The 21,081-nt window shown below is 36.6% G+C and overlaps 1 protein-coding gene across 1 annotated transcript in view; it reads right to left on the reverse strand.

Annotated features, from left to right (window-relative positions):
- The window catches only part of LOC149572946 (homeobox-leucine zipper protein ATHB-15-like), a 224,392-nt gene extending 203,583 nt beyond the window's left edge, over positions 1 to 20,809 (reverse strand). The window contains exons 1-5 of the mRNA XM_089814064.1: positions 20,431 to 20,809; positions 20,095 to 20,290; positions 18,634 to 18,737; positions 18,286 to 18,376; positions 18,101 to 18,196 (exon numbers count right to left, since the gene is read on the reverse strand). Of these exons, the coding sequence (XP_089670190.1) occupies positions 18,101 to 18,196; positions 18,286 to 18,376; positions 18,634 to 18,737; positions 20,095 to 20,290; positions 20,431 to 20,639 (696 nt within the window). The 5' untranslated portion in view covers positions 20,640 to 20,809. The remainder of the gene's footprint in view (positions 1 to 18,100; positions 18,197 to 18,285; positions 18,377 to 18,633; positions 18,738 to 20,094; positions 20,291 to 20,430) is intronic.
- Between the last annotated feature and the right edge of the window lie 272 nt (positions 20,810 to 21,081).

A 21,081-nucleotide genomic window follows, 5' to 3' on the forward strand; every position in this document is an offset into this window, starting at 1 on the left:
TTTGTAACGTATAAATAAGATTATAATACTTAACTAATTCTTTCATCCCCCACTAGTACAACTGAGCGGATAGGGAGTTTGTGAAGGGAAGAGTAACCCGATCACAATGAGAAGATGATTCCCAAAATGGGTTTTGTTCACAAGGGAGCCCCTTGGAGATTGTTTCTACTTGAGCATATTTATTCTATCATCTACATTAGGGTTAGTGATTGGGAGAGTATTAAGGTATTAAGGCCTAAGTATGTATTGTCACTAAATATTATTTCTATGCATAATGACATATGATTGGCAATTGACACTCTCTTAGCTTGAAACATTACAATCCCTTAGTACAATGCAAACCCTAAATTTAGAATTGTACAACAAATTAAGGCTCTATTTGGGGTGATTACATGGATTCTATTATAAAAATGTCGTGAGTTCAAAGGAAAGACTATATCTTTGTAGTTATGGACAAGTTGACAAAGTATTCACACTTCTTTTCCATTGTTATGAATTATTCAGCAACTCAAGTGGCAGATTTATTTTTCAAAGAGGTGTTTAGATTGTGTGGATTTCCCACGATCCTAGCTAATGATTAAGACAGCCGAATTACCAGCATGTTTTGGTAGTTGTTTTGATTGATGGATACAAAATTGGCACCAAGCACCAACTACCACCCTCGAACAGATGGACAAAAATAAATTGTAAATAAGTAGATTGAGGGTTATCTTAGAAATTAGGTTTCAAGAAAACACGGTGCTTGGATTAGATGACTTCACTTAGGTGAGTATTGTTATAGTAACAACTTTCATATGTCGATTGGCATGTCTCCATTTTGGGTCTTGTCGCAGTGTAATACTCTATCATTTGGAGACTTGGCATTTCATGATAGTAAGGTCCCTCGTGCAAAGGAGGCAATTTTGAATTATTAATATATTCTCAGGACACTATAATATTCAACATGCTCAGAATAAACAAGAAAGCACGTAGATAGGCATAAAGTTGCAAGATCATTTAAGGCTTGAGACTTGATTTTCTTATGTCTACAGCGACGCAAGCAATCCATTTTTAAAATGAGTGGTGCAAAAGAATTAAACCCACGTTTCTTTGGCCCCTAAAAGCTACTAAGAAGAGTAGGTGAAGTTGCATATGAATTAGAATGTCTAGAAGGCAATAAGATTCATAGTGCTTTCTATGTCTGTTTCCTTAATAAGACATTGGCCTAGCATATGGTTGCATCTCCAAAGCTGTCTGCACTTGACAAGGAAGGATATTTGGTACTAGTTCCTGAAAGTATTGATGATTGGAGAGAGGAAGTTGAGAAACAAGGTGGTCAAGGATTATTTCAAGAAATAGAAGGACTTACACATTGAAGATGCAACAAGGGAGGTGAAGATATTTTACAACACCCTAATTTGTGATTGCTAAGGACAAATGATCTCGGGAAGGGAAGACTGTAATATCCCCTCTTGCCTAGTAAATAAATAAGTAAGTTAGCCTATTATGTTTTCATTCCATAGGCTACTTAATAATGTAATAAAGATATGTAATTTAATAATCAAGTATTTGAACCAAAAAGCTTTGGTTTGGGATGATAAGAAATTAATAATATTGCAATGTCATCATTAAAACGGGGCCCACTTAATAATCGTTGTCAATGACACAATGGTGGACTATGTAATAAGAGGCAAATATTAATATTTGCCAAGTTCACACAAGTTAAAGGGTTTGAAGGAAAGATCACAACTTTTTAGGGAAAAGACAATGTATAAAAAGACTTCGATGGAAGAAAAATTCATTCATGCATCTATCAAAGTTCTTTTGTTATTCTTCTCTTTAAAAGGATTGGACTCCGCATTTTAAGACAAAAAACGTGAGAAGTTGAGGCATGGACACAATCCCAAGTACTCGTAGCCAACCTGCATAAAATCTAAGTATTTTATTGCAATCTTCAATCATAGTTCAACAGTTCAAAGGTGTCTCCAATAGTTCCAGTGGCTGCAAATTCTGAAGCAATACGCTCAGGGATAGGAAAGGTTAAAATTGCGAGTTCAATCACACTTCATCAAAAATCAGAGCTTCTCATTTAGCACAAGAAGTTGAAAAGGCATATTGGATTGTAGCACTCCAAAATGTTGTTCTTGAATTTATTACAAACTAATATTGCTACAACCATAACTATAAATCATTGTTGTTTATTAAAAATTTGTTGTACGTCATAGACATCCTTAAAAAGATCATATTTTCAAATTTTCTTGCATGTTTGATAAGGTGTCTTTAATGTACTTTCATTTTTTATGCCAAGATTCTAGGATTGTTTAAGCTTCTCTTAGGGTTGAACACTACTTTAGGCTTCTTCTTGGCACCATGCAATGCTTCAACACACTTGCCTTTCCCAAAAGGCTTCAATATCCTTCAACTTTCTCCTAGCCCTTCGCCTTGTGACCAACTCACTAAGCAATTCAATCTCCCTTTAGGTGATACAATTTCTCACATCAAACCCAACTCTAGAGAAAACTTAGTGCAACCTACACTCCTAGAAAGTTAAGATCTTTTCACCATATATTGCAATTTGGTTTGTGTGGGTGTTACTCATCGTCCTAACACCTTACTTAAAAAATATGACCCTTTGGAAAAAGCCCAAAATTCCCAAAACCCTATCTTGCTCAATTAGCCCTATTAGGAGACCTATTAGTAATTAGCCCTCCAAATTTAATTTATGTCCCTTAACTCCCAATTCACCTGAACAAGGTCTTGAAAAAATTGTATTTCCTAATACCCTTTTGGCCTTTATACAAAATATCTAAAAATTTGGGTTTTGATGTTAACCCAATCAACCAGAAAGTGGCTAAATTAGCCCTAGATTGCTAGTTAGGTTAGGGTTTGCAAAAACTCTTCACCCGTCAATTTTCTTTGACCAATGTCTCATTCCAACATGTTTTTCCATTCTCAAAAGAACTCAAACAATCCTTCTTTCACACCCACACAACCAACTTCCACTTTTGCAACTCAATTACTAATCCATCTGTGTCCAATATCTAGGATTTGAATGCTTTAATGACAAGTTTCCACAAAATTGAATGGATCTCTCTTGTCTGATCACCAAATGACTCAAAATCAGTTGCAATTGAAAGTTAATTCAATCTACTACACAGCCATAATCATAGTTTTGCCAGGCCAATGAAATAATATCTGTACAAAAGCAATAAATAGAATAATCGCTTGGAAACTACTTGAAAACAGTCTCAAAATCTCCTCATTCACCAAAAGCTTCAGGTTACATCTTGAAGTGACCATACTAATCTTATAGATCCTTCCAACAACTACCCCAACCGGCTTCAACAGAAATTTGAATACAATATTGACAACTTTGATAACCTTTGGCAAAAGTTGCATTTGTTCTCATAACCAAACCAAAACATGACAATTTGATTCCAAATGACCATGAAACAACATGTGATGTCCTCCTATCAACCTATGTTGGTCATTCACCAAATTTGACCACCAAGACCTAAATGCATCTAAGTACATTACAAGTAACAAAATGGCTCTATTGGCCTTATTACATAGCATCATCATAGGAAATGGTTTATAAGAGACCTTATGACATCTTACAATGTTCTGAATTCCTTCTAGGATTCTAGCAAGGTCTTGGGTGCCATACACCAATTTTGAAGTCTATACTTAGAATTACATGCTTTCAATGACTATGCTCAAAAAACAAAGAATTGCAATCAATAAAATCAAATTGCAAAAATCTATTGAGAAATTCTTAGATTGGATATTTCAAAAGAGATCATGTTCTATATGGTTGGTTGCCTATATGGATGATTCCGAAAAATGTAATCTAAAGATGTGTGCAGCAATTCATGAACAGCATTGGAATATGAAAGACAGCAACGATGTTAGTTCTGTCTGCAAGGAGAAATTGTATATTAGTGATTGACTAATAATGAGCAGTAGGTAATTGACAATTCAGCAATACAAATAAAACAAGTCAGATTTTCCAAAGTAAGAGGCAAGCAGCTTAGGCTTCCTATCCTTTGTCGTCACCTTAAAAAAGCTTTTACAGAGAGATTTACTAATATAAATTATAGTAACATATCTGACCATTAACCAAAACAGTAAGATCTACTAAAGAAAATGAAAGGTTGCAACCCCATACTCATAACTCTTCATGGCATATTAGAAGGATATCAGACAACATTTCCAAATAATCAAATATAGAACATTTCTTATTTTTATTTTATATCCAGCATTGGGCCGCTCAAGTTTACTGTTTGAATAGTAGCGATAAAAGGCTAGGGCACATATATTTAGTGATAAAGATCAGAAACAGCACCAAGGGAAATCACTATTATAATCATTTACACCAAACAAGCAAAAATATCAAAGTGGGAGGTCTTATCAGACCGAACAGCAGCATCCTTGCCCACTTATAGAGCTGTATCAAAAACAGCAATCATTATCTTAAGGCCATTTCATAAGATTATATCTGATAAGAAATCAGGAGGAGATCATTTGCATACATCATTGAGTGATGTCTGAAACAGAAATATCCTTATATTGTACAAGAATTTGCAAGACAAACTTCATAACATCAAATCAATAAGACTTATATACTGCAGATCTTAATCTCTCACTAATGTTAAAAGATATCATTTATATATACATTGAATAGATAATATAATCGTATTGATATAGTCCTTTCACATATTCATCTTGTATATCAGAAACACATAACAATTCAATACATATAAGCACATTCAGATTTATCTTATATATCAGTAATTCATTACAATTACATTCCATATACATATCAAATCCACAAGTCAAGGTTTATGCAATTGGTTGATCATAGAAATCACCATCTTTATATTAGTATTATTGGACAATCTAATCCTTGCAGATAATTGACATTTGATCTGGCACTCTCCCAATTTGTTTAATTTTAATAGAAAGAGGTCTCTTGAAATTGAAGTTAAAAGAAATTAGTCCCAAACCCTCAAATATTTATAAGAGGATATTAAAAAAGATTTCAGAGCTAACGAACCTGCTAAACTGTGGGGAAACCTTTCAGATGAGTAGAATATAGACAACTGACATGGACTCAACGATAAAATGAACCAATTCATGACAGGACATAGAAACACTTAAGGGACTGGTTAAATTGTTGGACATGCTAACACAAATAAACAACAAGAACATCTGTAATGGGAAAAAAGAGGCAATATAGATAATGGAAATCAATCCATCAATGACGACACTCCAAATAGATGTATGCCTACAACAAGTTCAAGGTCAATACTACCAACATTCCCATGTAGACTGAACATCAAGAATGCAATAAACCCACGAGTGACTTACAAGATCAATTTCAGCGAGATTGGATAAATGGAGGATTACGACATGATATGGCTCGAAATGACTATATAGACCTATGAACAAAGTAATTGCCTAAAGGAAATAGAGATTATTATAAAAGGAGAAATAACTTACATAAAGAAGGACCCAGAGTTACAAATAAGCGTTTCAGAAAGGAGAAATTGAAGAATAACCTAGTCACCCATCCAAACATCACAATTGAAGAAGATGCTACTAAGGAGCTTAGAATTGACCATGATCTTATGCTAGTGATTCAAGAAAGTCAAAAGAAGGAAAATGATCTGTAACATTCCTAAAATAAAAAGATAATTATACCTTCTTATGCTTTTTCAATCACCAATGAAATGACTCATGAGGATTAAGAAATTGCCCTCACTCCATCTCAAGAATCATGTATTGAGGATTATTTGTCCAGTGATTCTAGAAATTAGAATGGCACTAATGATCCTACATCTCTTAAAGAGTACTAGCAAATACTAACATGGCTCTGAATGAGAAGAGTACTACTTCTACTGAAAGTGAATTAAAACGTATATCGTGTGTCGAATCTAATCACCTTGAAGAAAGTAAACAAAAGAATGTGACATCAAAAGATAGGGATGAACAGATGAGAAAACTCTTTTATGAGTCAATGGCAAGCAAAGAACCACAGAAACTAACAGAAATATCTCTACGACTATATGAATGGTGAAATGAAAAAACTAAGCATCCCAAGATGATAGCTTCACAAGAAAGATAGGAAAAGATAAATTTATTAATGTCCAACAAGAGACCACAAGGGTCTAAGGGGCAAAATAGTGTACAGCAAGGCAACTGCCAGTAGCAGGAGCACCAAATAGTGTCTGCAAAAAGAACAAAATAGGAAAGTAGGAGAACAAAAACCAAAAGAAGACTAAATACTCTTCACAAATGAGAACTAGTTTGGAACCGAGGGGTACAATTCTAGGTTAGGGTGTGCCCTGAACCGTCTTGTCAAGCCACTGAAGAAAGTGTGGTTTTGCCATTGTACCCTCTACAAAGTCTCAAAGATCTGGCGTGACCCAAAGAATCGTTGCCTCAGAGGAGTAGTACATCCGGTAGGACTATTTGTGCTGACCCTCAAAGGATTCCAAGAAGCCCCGCAACTAATAGAGAAACTAAACCAGATCAAAGATGGTCTTGAAAGGATGAGCACAAAACTCAACCAAGATGACACTATAAGGGGTGGACCAATGACATCTGATAATGTGCTGAAGGAGGGTGTGGACCTGCTCACCAAAAGCCCAATCAGATTCGAGAAGAGAGGGCCCCCACACAATGGATCTGTAGAGGACAATTGGTCTAACCAAAGAGTCTAGAAGGGACATCTTGCTCGTGGTGTCTTGGAAGTGATGTCTAAAGAACCGTCTCTCGAGCATAGCAAGGGAGCCAATACCTTATTCACCCAAGACTACATAGCAAGTCTCAAACTAAAGCGTCTGAAGAACTTAACCCCTAGGTAAGTATAGGAGGAAGTGATATCAATCTCCTCACCTTGAAAGTAAAAATGGAGGTGCAAGGTCTTTAAGAAGTTGAAGGTCATCACCCACATCTTGCCCAGATTCACCATTAGCTACTGAGAATTAAAAAATGAAGCTAACCCATCAAGAAGTCGTTGGATCCCCTTCAGAGAGGAAGCCAAAAGAACCACATCATTGGCAAAGAGGAAAATAGGGATCAAAACATTGTGCAAGTAAAAACCATCGTCAGGAAGCGAGAAGTCATAGAGGAAAGTCTTGAGCTCATCAATGTAGATACCAAAAAGGGTAGGGGAGAGAGGGCATCCCAACTTCACCCTGATGGTGCTCTGAATATGGTCCGAAAACCCCTAAGAAGTCTTGAACCTGCCCAAAACCCTCTCATATAACCTCCTAATAGACATCAAGAGAGTCTTAGAGATCCCAATGTCCCTAAGGCTTTAAAAGAGGGTCATCCGAGGAACAAAACCAAACGCCTTGCGAAAGTCTACAAAGAAGCAATAGACTTTCACAAAGTGGTGTCGAGCCTCCTCAATGATAGTCTACAAAGTCCGAATATGATCCATGCTCTGGAAATCAGTTCGGAAACTAACCTGCCCCTGAGCCCGATAGTGTCTGTTGACCTACATTTTGTCATCACAAAATGTTGGTAACAGCACAAAACTTTTTCAAGCTTAGTTTCACATTTCTTTGAGTTTAGTTCGTTATTTAATTGGTTAGTATTGATGAACCAATCAATATCAATTGATGCAATGAATCCTTTTACTAAAGGTCTTCGTCAAGTCTTTGTCGTTTTTCTTTCTGTCAAGCCTTTGCTTGATTTTTGAAGCCTTCATCGTTCGTTCTTTGTTTTTGAGTTTGTGTTTGCTTTTTTTTTATCTTTTAGTTTTGGTCATGTCATGCCTTTCGTTTTTCCCTTCGATTCGGTCTAACCTAGAGATCAATCGGAGTTGTCAGTCAAGAGATATGTCCATTTTAGTGCTTCAAAACTGAACCTTTTGGGTGCAACACCACGAATTAAAAATATGATGTTATATTGATAAGTAGGAGATAATTTCCACAGCAAGTCAAATTGTGATATTGCTATCAAGATTTTAACTGTGTGATTTTTGAGTCAAACTCATTGACCCATGTTTCATGAGTAGTGATTCAACATGAATCCATCTCTCATGAGAATAAATGGAACACTTAGCACTCATTGGATCTAGGTGATGCTCACAGGGGTGAAGCATCGGGACTTCCTAGGAGGTCACCCATCCCAGTACTACTCCAGCCTGAGCGTGCTTAACTATGGAGTTTCCTCCATGGTTAAACCCAAAGTTTGCAACACCTTCACCAAGTGTTGTGCCTTATGAACCATTCATTAGAGAGCCCCTTAAGCTCATCAATTGATAAGTAGGAGATAATTTCCACAACAAGTCAAATTGTGATATTGCTATCAAGATTTTAACTATGTGATTTTTGAGTCAAACTCATTGACCCATGTTTCATGAGTAGTGATTCAACATGAATCCATCTATCATGAGAATAAATGGAACACTTAGCACTCACTGGATCTAGGTGATGCTCACAGGGGTGAAGCACTAGGACTTCCCGGGAGGTCACCCATCCTAGTACTACTCTAGCCTGAGCGCGCTTAACTACGGAATTTCCTCCATGGTTAAACCCAAAGCTTGCAACCCCATTTGCAAAACCTTCACCAAGTGTTTGTGCCTTATGAACCATTCATTAGAAAGACCCTTAAGCTCATCAATTGATAAGTAGGAGATAATTTCCACAGCAAGTCAAATTGTGATATTGCTATCAAGATTTTAACTGTGTGATTTTTGAGTCAAACTCATTGATCCATGTTTCATGAGTAGTGATTCAACATGAATCCATCTCTCATGAGAATAAATGGAACACCTAGCATTCATTGGATCTAGGTGATGCTCACAGGGGTGAAGCACCAGGACTTCCCGGAAGGTCACCCATCCCAGTACTACTCCAACCTGAGCGCGCTTAACTATGGGGTTATATTTTCAATTTGAATTTCACTTTTTGAAAAATTTAACTTATATTCACTTTTGGTTATGTTTTCAAGTTACTTTACTTTAAAATTTTAACTTAAAGTGACTATAGTGCACTTTATGTTATAATTTTAAGTTGAGTTACTTTTTAATTTTTCACTTAAATTAACTATATAACTATATAGTTTCAATTTAATTTTTTATTTTAAAAATCAAATGTTTATTTAAATGTTACTTTAAATGATGTTTATATGTTCTATTTCTAAATATGATAAATAAATATTGTTTATGGCCCATTTTGTAACATTTTTATAATTTGAAGTGAATTAAATGACTTAAAGTCATCAAAAGTGGACATTTTATATGCAATTACATGTAAAATCCATCAAAAGTGGACATTTTACATGTCACTGCATATAAAGTTCAACTTGGTGGACTTTTTTGATGTCATTACATCAAAAGGTTATCAAAGGTGGACCTTTTTGATGTCATTGCATCAAAAGTTAAGTTTTCATGTCTTTGCATCCAAAATGTGAGATGTAACTTAAAATGTGTAATTGCATCTAACGGTCCGATTTTGATTGCTTGCACATTTTAAAACATGTCATTGACCCAAAAAGGTCTGATTTGCCTTGTTTGCACATTTTAAAATATGTTATTGACCCAAAAAGGTCCGATTTTAACCAAAAACATGTTTTAATATGTGCAATGACCTCCAAAAAGTCTGATTTTGAAGAACATGTCTTTGCCCTCCAAGAACCCGATTTTGGAGATTGTGAGAGATTTACTTGATGGTTTTGCATGAGATTTTCTTCAATAGGATCGTTTTTTCTTGGCAATGGATTTTCTAACATCAAAAATGGAATTATCTTGCTAAAAAATGTTTTCCCAAGCTCCCATCTAGGGCACGTTTTTTGGAAAAATTTTCAAATAAATCTATTTGTGCTCCATGTTTTGACTCCAAAGCAAATTGATTTGACTTCTTTTTGGGATTGCATTACATATTGATACATATTTTGGTGTTTAAAAGCCAAAACATTTTTGTTTTATGCCTTCTATGAATCATGTTTTTGCTTAAAATGCCCAGAAAATTGACATATTAATCCACTTTTATGCATTTTGAAGCCACATTTTTGCATTTTGGTCCATGTATATACATTTGGGGAAGTTGTTTTTGCATTCACAAGTCAAAAATGAATCAAAAACATGCATTTTTTGGCCACGTTTTTGCAAGAATGGCCCAGATTTTTGCATTAAAAAAGTCATGTTTTTGTTCAAAAAACTCAAAAAAATGCATTTCCAGCCCATACCTTTGATCAAGAGGGATTGTTTTTGAGTTTTAAATGCATGATATTGTCTTTGAAGACCATACATTTGGCACTTTCATGTCAAATTCGACCCTTCATTGCTCATTAATTTTTGTTAAATGCAAGTACGGAAAAAGTCAAGAAGTTGTTTGAAAATCCAGATTTGAGGAAGAATGGGTCTTCAAGTCTATAAAACTTGCTATTTTGGCTCTTTAACCTCCAAGTAAGTGGACATTTTCAAATTTGCTCATCAATTCATGCTTATCTTGCTATTTCCATGCATATTTTAGCTTGAAATTGCACATTTGTCCATATATATGCCATGAAAAGTGCATTTTGCCTTTAAAAATGATAAAAACTCTCATTTTTACACTTTGGAATTTCCCTAAACTCGAAATTCAAATTTGCATGTTGAAGTGACTTCCTTGTTAACATGTTTGAGTCTTTTGCCAAAGGCATGTGTTTGTTTTGTGCTTGTTTTTGCGCTTTGTGCTTGCTTATTGATTTTCTCCACTTTGGGAAGTTACAAGTTCTTTCCCAAGAACTTGTTTTTGCTTCACTTCATGCAAAAGCATCATCACATTTCACTTCTATTTTCCATGTCACAACACATCACATCTCATCAAACAAATGCGATTACATGTTTTCCCATTTTTTGCTTCCATTTTCATTCTTGCCTCTCCATATGCATCCGCGCCTCCATGAACAAATACATGTTTTTCCACTTCCCATATCATTACATGCTTTGCATCTCTTCCATTTGCACTTAGATGTAAAAGCTAGTCCACCATCCACATTCGCATGTTATCTCACTTTTCATTCCTTGTTACATGTTGCACTTACAAGTAATCATTTTTCATGCAATAACGTCTTGAAGACCCCAAGTCACATTTTAGAAATCAGCAATCTCCATTTGCATGTATTCCCATGCGCCAAGCACTTTAGTTCAAACAAAAACAAAAAACAAAAAGTTAAAGGTGCTGATGGAAAGTTGTTCCGAGTGTACATCCGGACATCATCAAAAAGGTTTTCAAAGTGTCAGAGACTCCAATTTGTGCCAATCTACAAAGCAGAATTCACGACAACTTGAGCAAGAAAAGTTGGATCACATCAAGTTTCCACATGACAATGGACAATTCATCAAAGTTGGAAGCTATCAAAAGACGTAACACCATGGTTATCAAGGTGAATGCAGCAGTACAAAGTACAGGAACTCCCAATCTTGTTATCATCCAGGATAGCATCACCAAATACAAGGCCTTTTAGGACAATCCCTAGAACTGTTTCAATTCTCTTCCGTCTTTCTTCTTCTTTGTAGTTGAAAAGAATGCATTACATGAAAAAGCATAATTACACGTAATGCGAGTTACATGTGTGTTAAAGGATGTAATGCGAGTTGCATGTGTAGTTACATGTAACCCTTTATTTTCTTCTATAGTTAGACTAGGTCAAAGTTGGTTGAGTTGCTCCTAGTTTTTCCTCCAACTTTTTCTCAACTCTTGTGCCTATATAAAGGAGTGCCCCCTCATTGTCAAAATCATCTTTTGTTGTATGCAAGAAAGCTCTGCCACATTTGTGCAAGCATAACTTTGATTGTGTAGTATAAATTTGGAAGAAAAGTGAATAAAAGAAACAATTGGATTCAAAGCTTTGATTGGAAGCAATTGTGATAGAGCAAACTAGAAGCTTTGACTATAATTTGTGCATATTGTCTTGATTCATGTAATTACTGTGTGTTTAAGAAAAGAGCATAGTGATTTAAGAAGCAATCGGAGCCGAAGCTTTGACTGGGAGTGATTGTGGAAATATATAGCTAGAAGCTTTGTCTGTAGTTTATACTTCTTTCTTAATTCACAAAATAGTTAAGTTATTCTTACTTTTAGGAGTCTTTGTGCCCTAATTGTAAAGCTTATCCATATAGAAGTACGACCGGACTTAGAGCCAAACCGGTACATTTTCAGCTAGCCTTTGAGTTAGGGAAGGTTTATCGATATCATTGTTTCCAGCTCTTGATAGAAGTGTAGTTAGGGAATCACCCTACCCATTACTCGCTCCACGAGTAAGTGGATTCTTTCTTGAAAGTTAAGAAGAAAGGATATTGGTAACACCCATTTTATAAAAATCTCTCGACTTCTTGCTTACCTTGAGTTGATCCAAGGAACGGTGAGAAGGGGGAGCCTTCCCTTTAAGGTAGGAGAGACTTTGTCTCACACGCTGTGGTTGGTCATCCTATTTTGCGACTAGATTTTTACCCAAAACTATCGATTGCAAAATATCCACCCAACAGTGTCAACAGTCAAGCTCCATGGATAAGACAGTGTTCAACATTGTGGTGCAAAGTTTGGCAAACATATGCCCAACCATGATGGTCCTCTAGTTGTCAAGGGCCAAGAACGACCTGGTCTTATGTATTGGATAGATAATGTGCCATGACCAAGAGTTGGGAAAGCCAATAGAGACCACTCTGTTGAAGAGCACTGGGAGAAAGGAGCCCAAGACCATAATACCAAGCTTGAAGAGCTCCACTTGGAACCCTTCCTCATCTGCAAGAGAAAATTTCCAGAATATCAAGTGAAGGCATCAACACTTAGATGAACAAGAGATAGATTTCCAAACTCGTAATTGTGATTCAAACATTACCTCAATAGTTCCACACATACACTCACTGAGTCAAAAATCTCAACCAATATTGGAAGATGATTCATCCAAGGAAGTAAGTTTGAAAGAAGATAAAATTGGTACTAGAGGCAAGGATAACTTTCATCTTATTATTAATCCCTTGTTTGAGGACGAAGCTAATAAGACCTATGATAATCTTCTCTTCAACTTGGATAATGCAATTACTCTGAAACAATGTTATGAGATTGAAGTCAATCACAAAGCTTGGGATCCAGGTCCGTTCTCCATCAATAAAAAGGTAAGACATGATCAAAGCAAGATAAGTCCTAGTGGTGTTGCTATTAGCCACCCTCTATTTACAAGTACTAAAATCTGTTCTTTCACTCAACAGTCAAATCTCAAATGTTTAAAGCATGTCTCTACAACAATGTGAATACTTCCTATGAGGTTGCATGTCGATCACCTTTACCCTTGTTTAACGACATCAGTTTGTGGTCAAGAATATTTTGAACCAGTCTAATTCCAAGGCAGTTAATAGAGAGAGGTTTTCCAAGTCAGAATTTGGAACTCCTTATTCCAAGTATGCAAAGGATTTGGAATTTTCCTCTAACACCATGAGGGACACCTTTATACATTCTTGTTTGGAGCTAATGAATAACCACTTTTTGAAATTTCAAGAAGTATGCCCTTTGGTTATGATAATCAGATTGAGGTAGGGTAGCACAACATCAATGTGTGGTAGTAAAGATGATTTAGAACCTAGGAATGGTTTGGAGTTAAAAAATGGCTGAAAATCAGACAATCAATGATGATATAGAAAATGGTTGAAAGATTTTGTGTGGTGGATTGGCCTGCTCCTTGCTGGTCTTCAAAAGGTCATCTTTACTAGTGGACAACAAGATTGTGCTCTAAGGGAATAGCACTACAAACCCTGGGATCAAGGTAACAACATGAGGAATTTAAGATTGCTTGAGGGAAAGCAAATTCAAGGAGGAGAGTCTGTGATGTCCCCATGCAAGCTCCAAACCAAAAGAGCAAAAGGATAATACAAGGAGGGGAGAATGACTACTATATGCTGCAAGTTTTATGATTCATCATGAACAATGATGGAATTTATTTCCAAAATTAATCCAGAGTCAATAACCAAACACTAAAGCAGAGATTAAACTGTGATAAGGTGCAATGGGTTGTCAAGGATATCGTGGTCACCATTATGGTAGAAGTCAAAGTCAAAGTTTTAACCGACATTATTATGGGAAGAGAAATGCTTAAAGTCAACTATGTATGAAGGCATATTAGAAATAAAAGATTGATCATGTTTAAGCAATCAGTAATCACCAATTATGTATAAGAAAACCACGTAGTCCATTAGAGATCATGTTCTATATGGTTGATTGCCTATATGGCTGATTCTCCAAAATGTAGTCTAAAGATGTGTGTAGCAATTCATGAACATCGTTCGAATACAACTAAGACAGCCATGATGTTAGTTCTGTATGGAAGAAGAGTTTGTATGTTGGGGATTGACTAATAATGAGCAGCAGTTAATTGACAAGTCAGCAATGTAAATAAAACAAATCAGATTCGACTTATTCAAAGAGGCAAGCAACATCGCTTATTATCATTTGTCAAAGCCTTAGTAAAGAGAGATTTACTAATATTAGTTGAAGTAGCGATCACCAAGTATTATTTGATCATTAACCAAAAGGGTGCAATCTGCTTATGGAAATGAAGGGTTACAACCCCATCCCCATAACTCTTCATGGCATATTAAAAGGATATCAGACATCATTTCCAAAATGAAATATCAAACATTTTTTAATTTTTTTACATCCAGAATTGGATCGCTCAAGTTTGAGCAGCAGCCATAAAAGGTTAGGGCACATGTATTCAGTGTTAAAGATCAGAAACAGCGCCAGGGGAAATCACCATCAAAATCATTTACACCAAACAAGCAATAATATTAAAGTGGGAGATCTTATCAGACCGAACAGCAGCATCCTTGAATACTTATCAAGTATATCAAAAACAGCAATCATTATCTCATCATCATTTCATAAGATTATATACAATAAGACATCAGAAGGGAAATAGAGACAGATGTAGCAGTTGATGCTTGTCCGACTTTCCGCACAAAGCTCCCCTACCATTCTAAGGGCAACCCCACCACAATTTTTGAAAATGGAATGAACGCCCGATATATAGGATCCCTTCTCCAATTCACAGAATGTTCCACTACTGATCCAGATGGGAATGGATCTCTTTGCTTCTGGTAGAGCTCAGGGGTCTAACGCCAATGTCGAGCTGGTGACTTGTCCCCCTGTTGTCTCTTCACCAAAAACAAGGGAGTGATTTGAGTTCTCTATGGCTACTAATCTACTGAAGCAGGGGGGCTACCCCTTCTTTATATAGGTTCCCACGGATGTCAGTACATAACTCTTCTTTCTTGCAGTTAGAAACCGAGATAAAGGTACAGTAGCTTTGGAAAAGATCCAACTGACTTTTGTTTCCCTCTTTCAACCAACCCTGAGGTATCGTTCCTTGGAACAACCCACTGATTACAGTACATTTGCATACATCATACAGTGACATCTGAAACAGCAATATTCTTATATTGTTCCAGAGTTTGCAAGACAAATGTCATAACATCAAATTAATAAGGCTTATATACTGCAGACCTGAATATCACACTTACATTGAAAGATATCATTTATATATACATTGAATAGATATTTTATCAATATAATCGTTTCATATTGTATAACACAATATTCATAGAGATAGGATGTCATAAACATATCCATCTTGTATATCAGAAAACCATTGCAATTCAATACATATCAGCATATTTGGATCTATCTTATATATCAGTAATTCATTACAATTACATTCCATATAAATATCAGATCCATAAGTCAACGTTTATTCAATTGGTTGATCATTGAAATTCCCATCTTTATGCAAGTGTTATTGGACAATCTAATCCTTGCAGATAATTGACAATGCATTTGCCACCCTCCCACTTTGTTTAAGTTTAATAAAGAGAAGTCCCTTGAAATTGAAGTTATTAGTCCCAAACCCTATAAGATCTTATAAGAGGGCATTACACTCCCACTAGGATTTATTGGTGATATGAATGAATGAGTGAATCATCAAAGAATGAAGCCATCGGTGTCATTCTCCCTTGGGCTTTGCACCCATATATGCAAGTTGTATTTGATGTTCTTCTCGTGACTCGAAATGCTTTCTATAATAATAATGAGAAGTCTCGCAAGTTTTGAAACCTTAACCATTGTTTTAATGTTGGCAAGGATCATTTTCTCTATTTTGCAGCTGGAGGTACACTTAGGTCCAGGCCCTAAACATTAAATATTGTTTCTTGCTGGAAGGAACCCCTTGTTTAGAAGTTACAGTGCCAAACAAAGAATTAATGGCATTCTTAGTCATCCTTGGAGATGGGTGAGGAGAACAATGAGAAAGAGTGGGAGTTTCAAGATTCGGAGTTCAAGGACACAAAAAGCTTATTCCATTAAAGCAAATAAAAGAGGGGAAGTCCAAACAAGCATATCCAGATAGAGGGGAGTGGAAGCTGTTAGGGATCAGAGATGTCTCATGCCTAATACCACATTTATGGGAAGACCATATCTACCAACTCCAACAACTTATGGGAAAGACATTACTAAGCATTGAAGAATGGAGATGCATAGGAAGAAGTAATTAGGTAAGGGAATTAAAGAACTTCTAACTCCAATGAATTGTAAATACTTATTGGTGGGGTTCAAGAGTCGAGCATAACAAGAAAGAGATACTTAGGTAGAGGTAAATCCATAAGTCCAATCTTACAAAGTAATAGAAAAAATATCCAATCAAGAGTTCAGAGTCAAGGATGACATAGGAAGGGTAACCAAGGAAAGGAAGCTCCAACACTAGCAGGGAATGAAAGGAAAGCATGACTAGATGGACAGTCTGAAAGTCCAGCATAAAAGCGACTAAGGGAAGATCAGACTTAGATATTTATAAAGGCATGCCAAATTGAGGAGCTCCAAAACTACTATGGCTGACAAGCACTTAAAAGATAGGAGATACCCCAACACTTAAGAGACTTGAAGGACCTAAGAGAGACATAAGAGGGCAGAAGAGGGAAAATATTTACACACAAATGGACCAAGAAAGACATGAAAATTAAAAAGTAGGCATTTGTGACCCAGCCAAAAGTATTGTACAAAAGGGAACGTGACAATGTTGTTGCTTCTTCTACCACAAAATTTGTTACATTTGTGTAACAGTGCTGATCATCATCCTTGGCCTTCATATTTGGTCTTCATCAGATCAACGTTTCCTTGGGAGGTCTTCTTCCCTCACATGGTAATTGTATTTAAAGTTTGATCATACAGGTTGGGTTTACCCACATGGGTTTGGCTCTTCTAGTAATATTTACATCAATTTGTCATGGCAGTGTATGGTGAACTGTTGGTTCCTCTGCTATAACATTTGTTGCAGATGTGTAACAACACCAATTACCATCCTTGCTCCAAGCTGGTCTTATCAGCACCGTGTTTCCTTGAGGATTCTTCCCCTCTCAGATGGCTATTTGTACTTCTCGTTGGATCATGTAGTTTGACTTTTACCCACATGGATTTTAACCTTCTTGTTATGTTTACACTAAATTATGTTTAGTCATTCAGATTCTAGGATTCTTTTTGTTAGAACATTATGTTAATTGGGCATACTTCCAAGTCCCCACTGACTAACTGAGTTCGTTTGTAGACAATGATTTTAAATTTTAATTGCTTCTTCCCATCAATCAAGATAGACAAAGTTTGCCTGCATTGGAATCACAGAAATGAATTATCATTGATAGTAAATCAAAAATTATTGGTTTACTATCTTGGAAAAAATTTCATTAGATGAATGGATCATCAACACCTGCATCAGGCCAGGAAGTGAATTCCCTATTCTATGAATCCAAAAAGTTGGTCAAGCATTGGGATGCTCCAAATAGATCAATGAATTGTTGTGCAAAACTTACTAATACTCAAAGTACATCATGCCATATAAATGAAAGATGATAGGAAAAATTTTGAAGTGGAGAAGATTATGAAGTAAAATAAAAATCTGATTAGCTTACAAGGATATACTTTGTGACGTTTTAGCTTTAATCAGTTTAGTCAAGCATAAGAATATTTTTATATTTGAGATTAGATATCAACAATGTCATTTCCCTTGACAAGATCTAATTGATAGGCAATATCAACTTTAAATATTTTTTGAAATCCTATATTGTTAGATAGGGCTTTCTTACCCTGCTGGAATCCATCCCTACAAGGCCACACGCTCGAGCAGCCACTCCATCACAATCGTGACCTACTGCCACGACTCCAATGGGATCCGGACCAGGCTGACCAAAAAAAAACGTGATATCAAGATCATTGTTTAAGAGTTCTCCAGATGATGTAGCTGCACAAGTTGACTTCAGGAAAAACCAACCTTCATCCCAGGTATTTGAATCCAATCTAGGTCAGTGCCTGTGGCCTTCGCTAGAAACTCTGAAAGAATTTCTTCTGCAAAAGTCAAAAGCCTGCATTTAAGACATTTTAGGCATTTAAAATTAGTATGACAGGTTAATAAAGAAACACAAACGTAATCTGTAAAATTCAGTTAAAAGGAAGTCAAATATGTATTCAGTAATCTTCCCAACCATAGTACTTGATGAAATTACTTGCCAAATGTGTCTTAAACTTCTCTATGCAGATATGTAATAAAAACATAAAATCCCATGAATTACTCCTAACCTAGATACCATACCAATCAATAAACAGAAATACTCTTACATACCATGCAGGATTCAGATCCTGCAGTGGTGGCTGTGGTGGAGGGCGCCTGCTCAATCTACGTGTAAGTCTATAGTCTGAGCTTTTTTCTGCTGTGGCCAAAGCATCCTGCATAAAGCACAAAGAATAACAGACACCGTAACTTCAGCTATTATTCCAATAGCTGTCAATGGCAATGAAAGAAAAGGGAGACAGGAAAAGGAAAGAGTAATAGCAAGATAATCTGGGGGTGCTGTCTCAAACTTTTACACGATCCTTAATACTACCAGGGGCAGTTAAATATTTATGCAACTTTAGTAGGTTCGAGCACTGCACTGTAAATGGCAAACTGAATTTGTTCCCCATGTAAGACTAATCTGTTCCATTGCATAGGTGGCAAGGCGTAGGCCTTTTAAGGCTTATACAACATGTTCCCTTTGATTATACGATGCTTGCTCATAAATATGAATCTGGCCATCAAATTAGCCAGCGTCTATCCGGCCATCAGATTCTAAATATTACCAAGGAGAGTTGAAAAAAAATATAGCAAGTCCCTCATTGGTAAGAATTTAGATTTTGATGGCTGCATAGCGGCTTCCATCAACTTATGGCCAGCAAAGTAAAAATCGAAGATTTCTCCACATATTTTCCATGTCAGGTACTGTTGTATAGATTAAAGCTTAACAGTAAATTGTCTATACAGCGCATGTTTGGTGCACCCTGACAAAGTACGCAGTCATCTGAGACTAAGAGTTTGGAAATTTTTCCGTTTCTTGTTTAGTAATTTGTTTAACGAGTTAATTTGATCCAAGATTATGTGTGGCGTGCTTAAACATCTGACATTTGCTGCGACAATATTGATGGAACTGTGTAAGTACGAAATCAATATGGGTGTAAGGGGGTAAAAACAAATCTAGCTAGGAATGCTGCCTTCGGCATTAACTTATAGCGTTCACTAGTTAGAAACTTGGAATAATCCCTTACTAAAATGCCTTAAGGTGAAGTATTGTTATGAAATTTAATGTTCTCTCTATGTACATTTTATATCAGTATAAATTCTTCATGAGTTACTATGTGATTATGATAGAACTAAGAATCAAATACTTCTGAATTCAACTGCATTACAATCAAAGGCAAATTGGGGTCTCCAGTAAGAAACTCGTTTTTCTATCGTGCCACCCTAAGGCATTTACAGTGCTAATTCTTTGTGCTGTGCCACAATAAGGCATTCAAGGTGCATCTAGGCACCAGGCCATGAGATAAACACGCTGTCAGCTTCCCAATCTTGACACATTGCATGATTTTATCGTTGCTAGTTTAATCAGCATAACGGCACAAAGTAAAATATTAAGGAGCAAATGGGATAACAAATTCTTAAGGCAAGCTCCGACCAACCAGCTAGACTAAAAAGCTTATCATCCATAAACTAGCTGTTCCAAGCTTAGAGGGGGATTATTTTGGGAATTCGAAGAAACCGGGAAGATACCTTGTTTTCATCAAAATCAACAATTTGCTCTTTCAACTGCTTCAGCTGCTGTCTCAAGCCTTTATTCTGATGTACAAATCGAAATGCCTGTTTGGACAGATTATCATTTTGCTTCACCAGAACCTTATTCATCGCCGTAAGCTTCTCATTCAGTGCCAACAGACGAGTAGCTTCTGTGCGCTGCTTCTCACGGCATCTGGGAACCCATCCGACGCAATTCACACCACACAAAACGATAAAGTCTTAAACTGAACAGGATCCATTCTGGTTGGCTGCAATTTGAGAAGCCATAATCATGCCTAAATAATGAGGAAAAACGTTGAAAGATTTTCCTACCTTCTATTCTGGAACCAGACCTTGATTTGCTTGGACTCGATATTAGACAGGATTGGACATTCCCTCAAAAGCTGCTGACGACGGAATGAATTAGGTTTCGGGCATTCATGATAAAGTCTTTCCAGCGCCTGCACCTGCTCATCGCTATATCTAACATACTTCCCACAATCAAACCCAAATTTCCCCTCTTTCGCTCTTGGCACAGCCATGGTAGCCCAATTTGATAACAAGTAATGTACACTACTTCAGCATATAAGAAACAAGGAGTCATTTCTTCTCGTTCAATTGCCTGCGCTGTTGTGAGGATTCCGCCATAGATAAAAATCACGGCAGTAAACCTCTAACAAAATTCAAACGCAAAATTTCAAAAAAATGCTGTAGAATAAGCTAGCAATGCATGCTGTTATCATCAGAAAATGGCATGCATGGATGATGTCCCGCTGATGGCGCACCGGGCGGGCCCATGAGCAGAACCCATCGCAGGCCTCATCATCCTTTTGACTTGCCTTCATTTCAATCTCTCAAACTGTCAACATCAATGTGTCACAATCCTCTGCCGCCATTATTGTATGTTATGCTTTCCCGGGAAGCTCGAGGTAAGCACCAGTGGGCGGTCACATGGGCCCTGCTGATGGACTCTTCTCCACCCAT

Source organism: Cupressus sempervirens, chromosome 2, assembly GCF_028749045.1.
Source record: "Cupressus sempervirens isolate cs-2001-9-10 chromosome 2, ASM2874904v1, whole genome shotgun sequence".
NCBI lineage: Eukaryota > Viridiplantae > Streptophyta > Pinopsida > Cupressales > Cupressaceae > Cupressus > Cupressus sempervirens.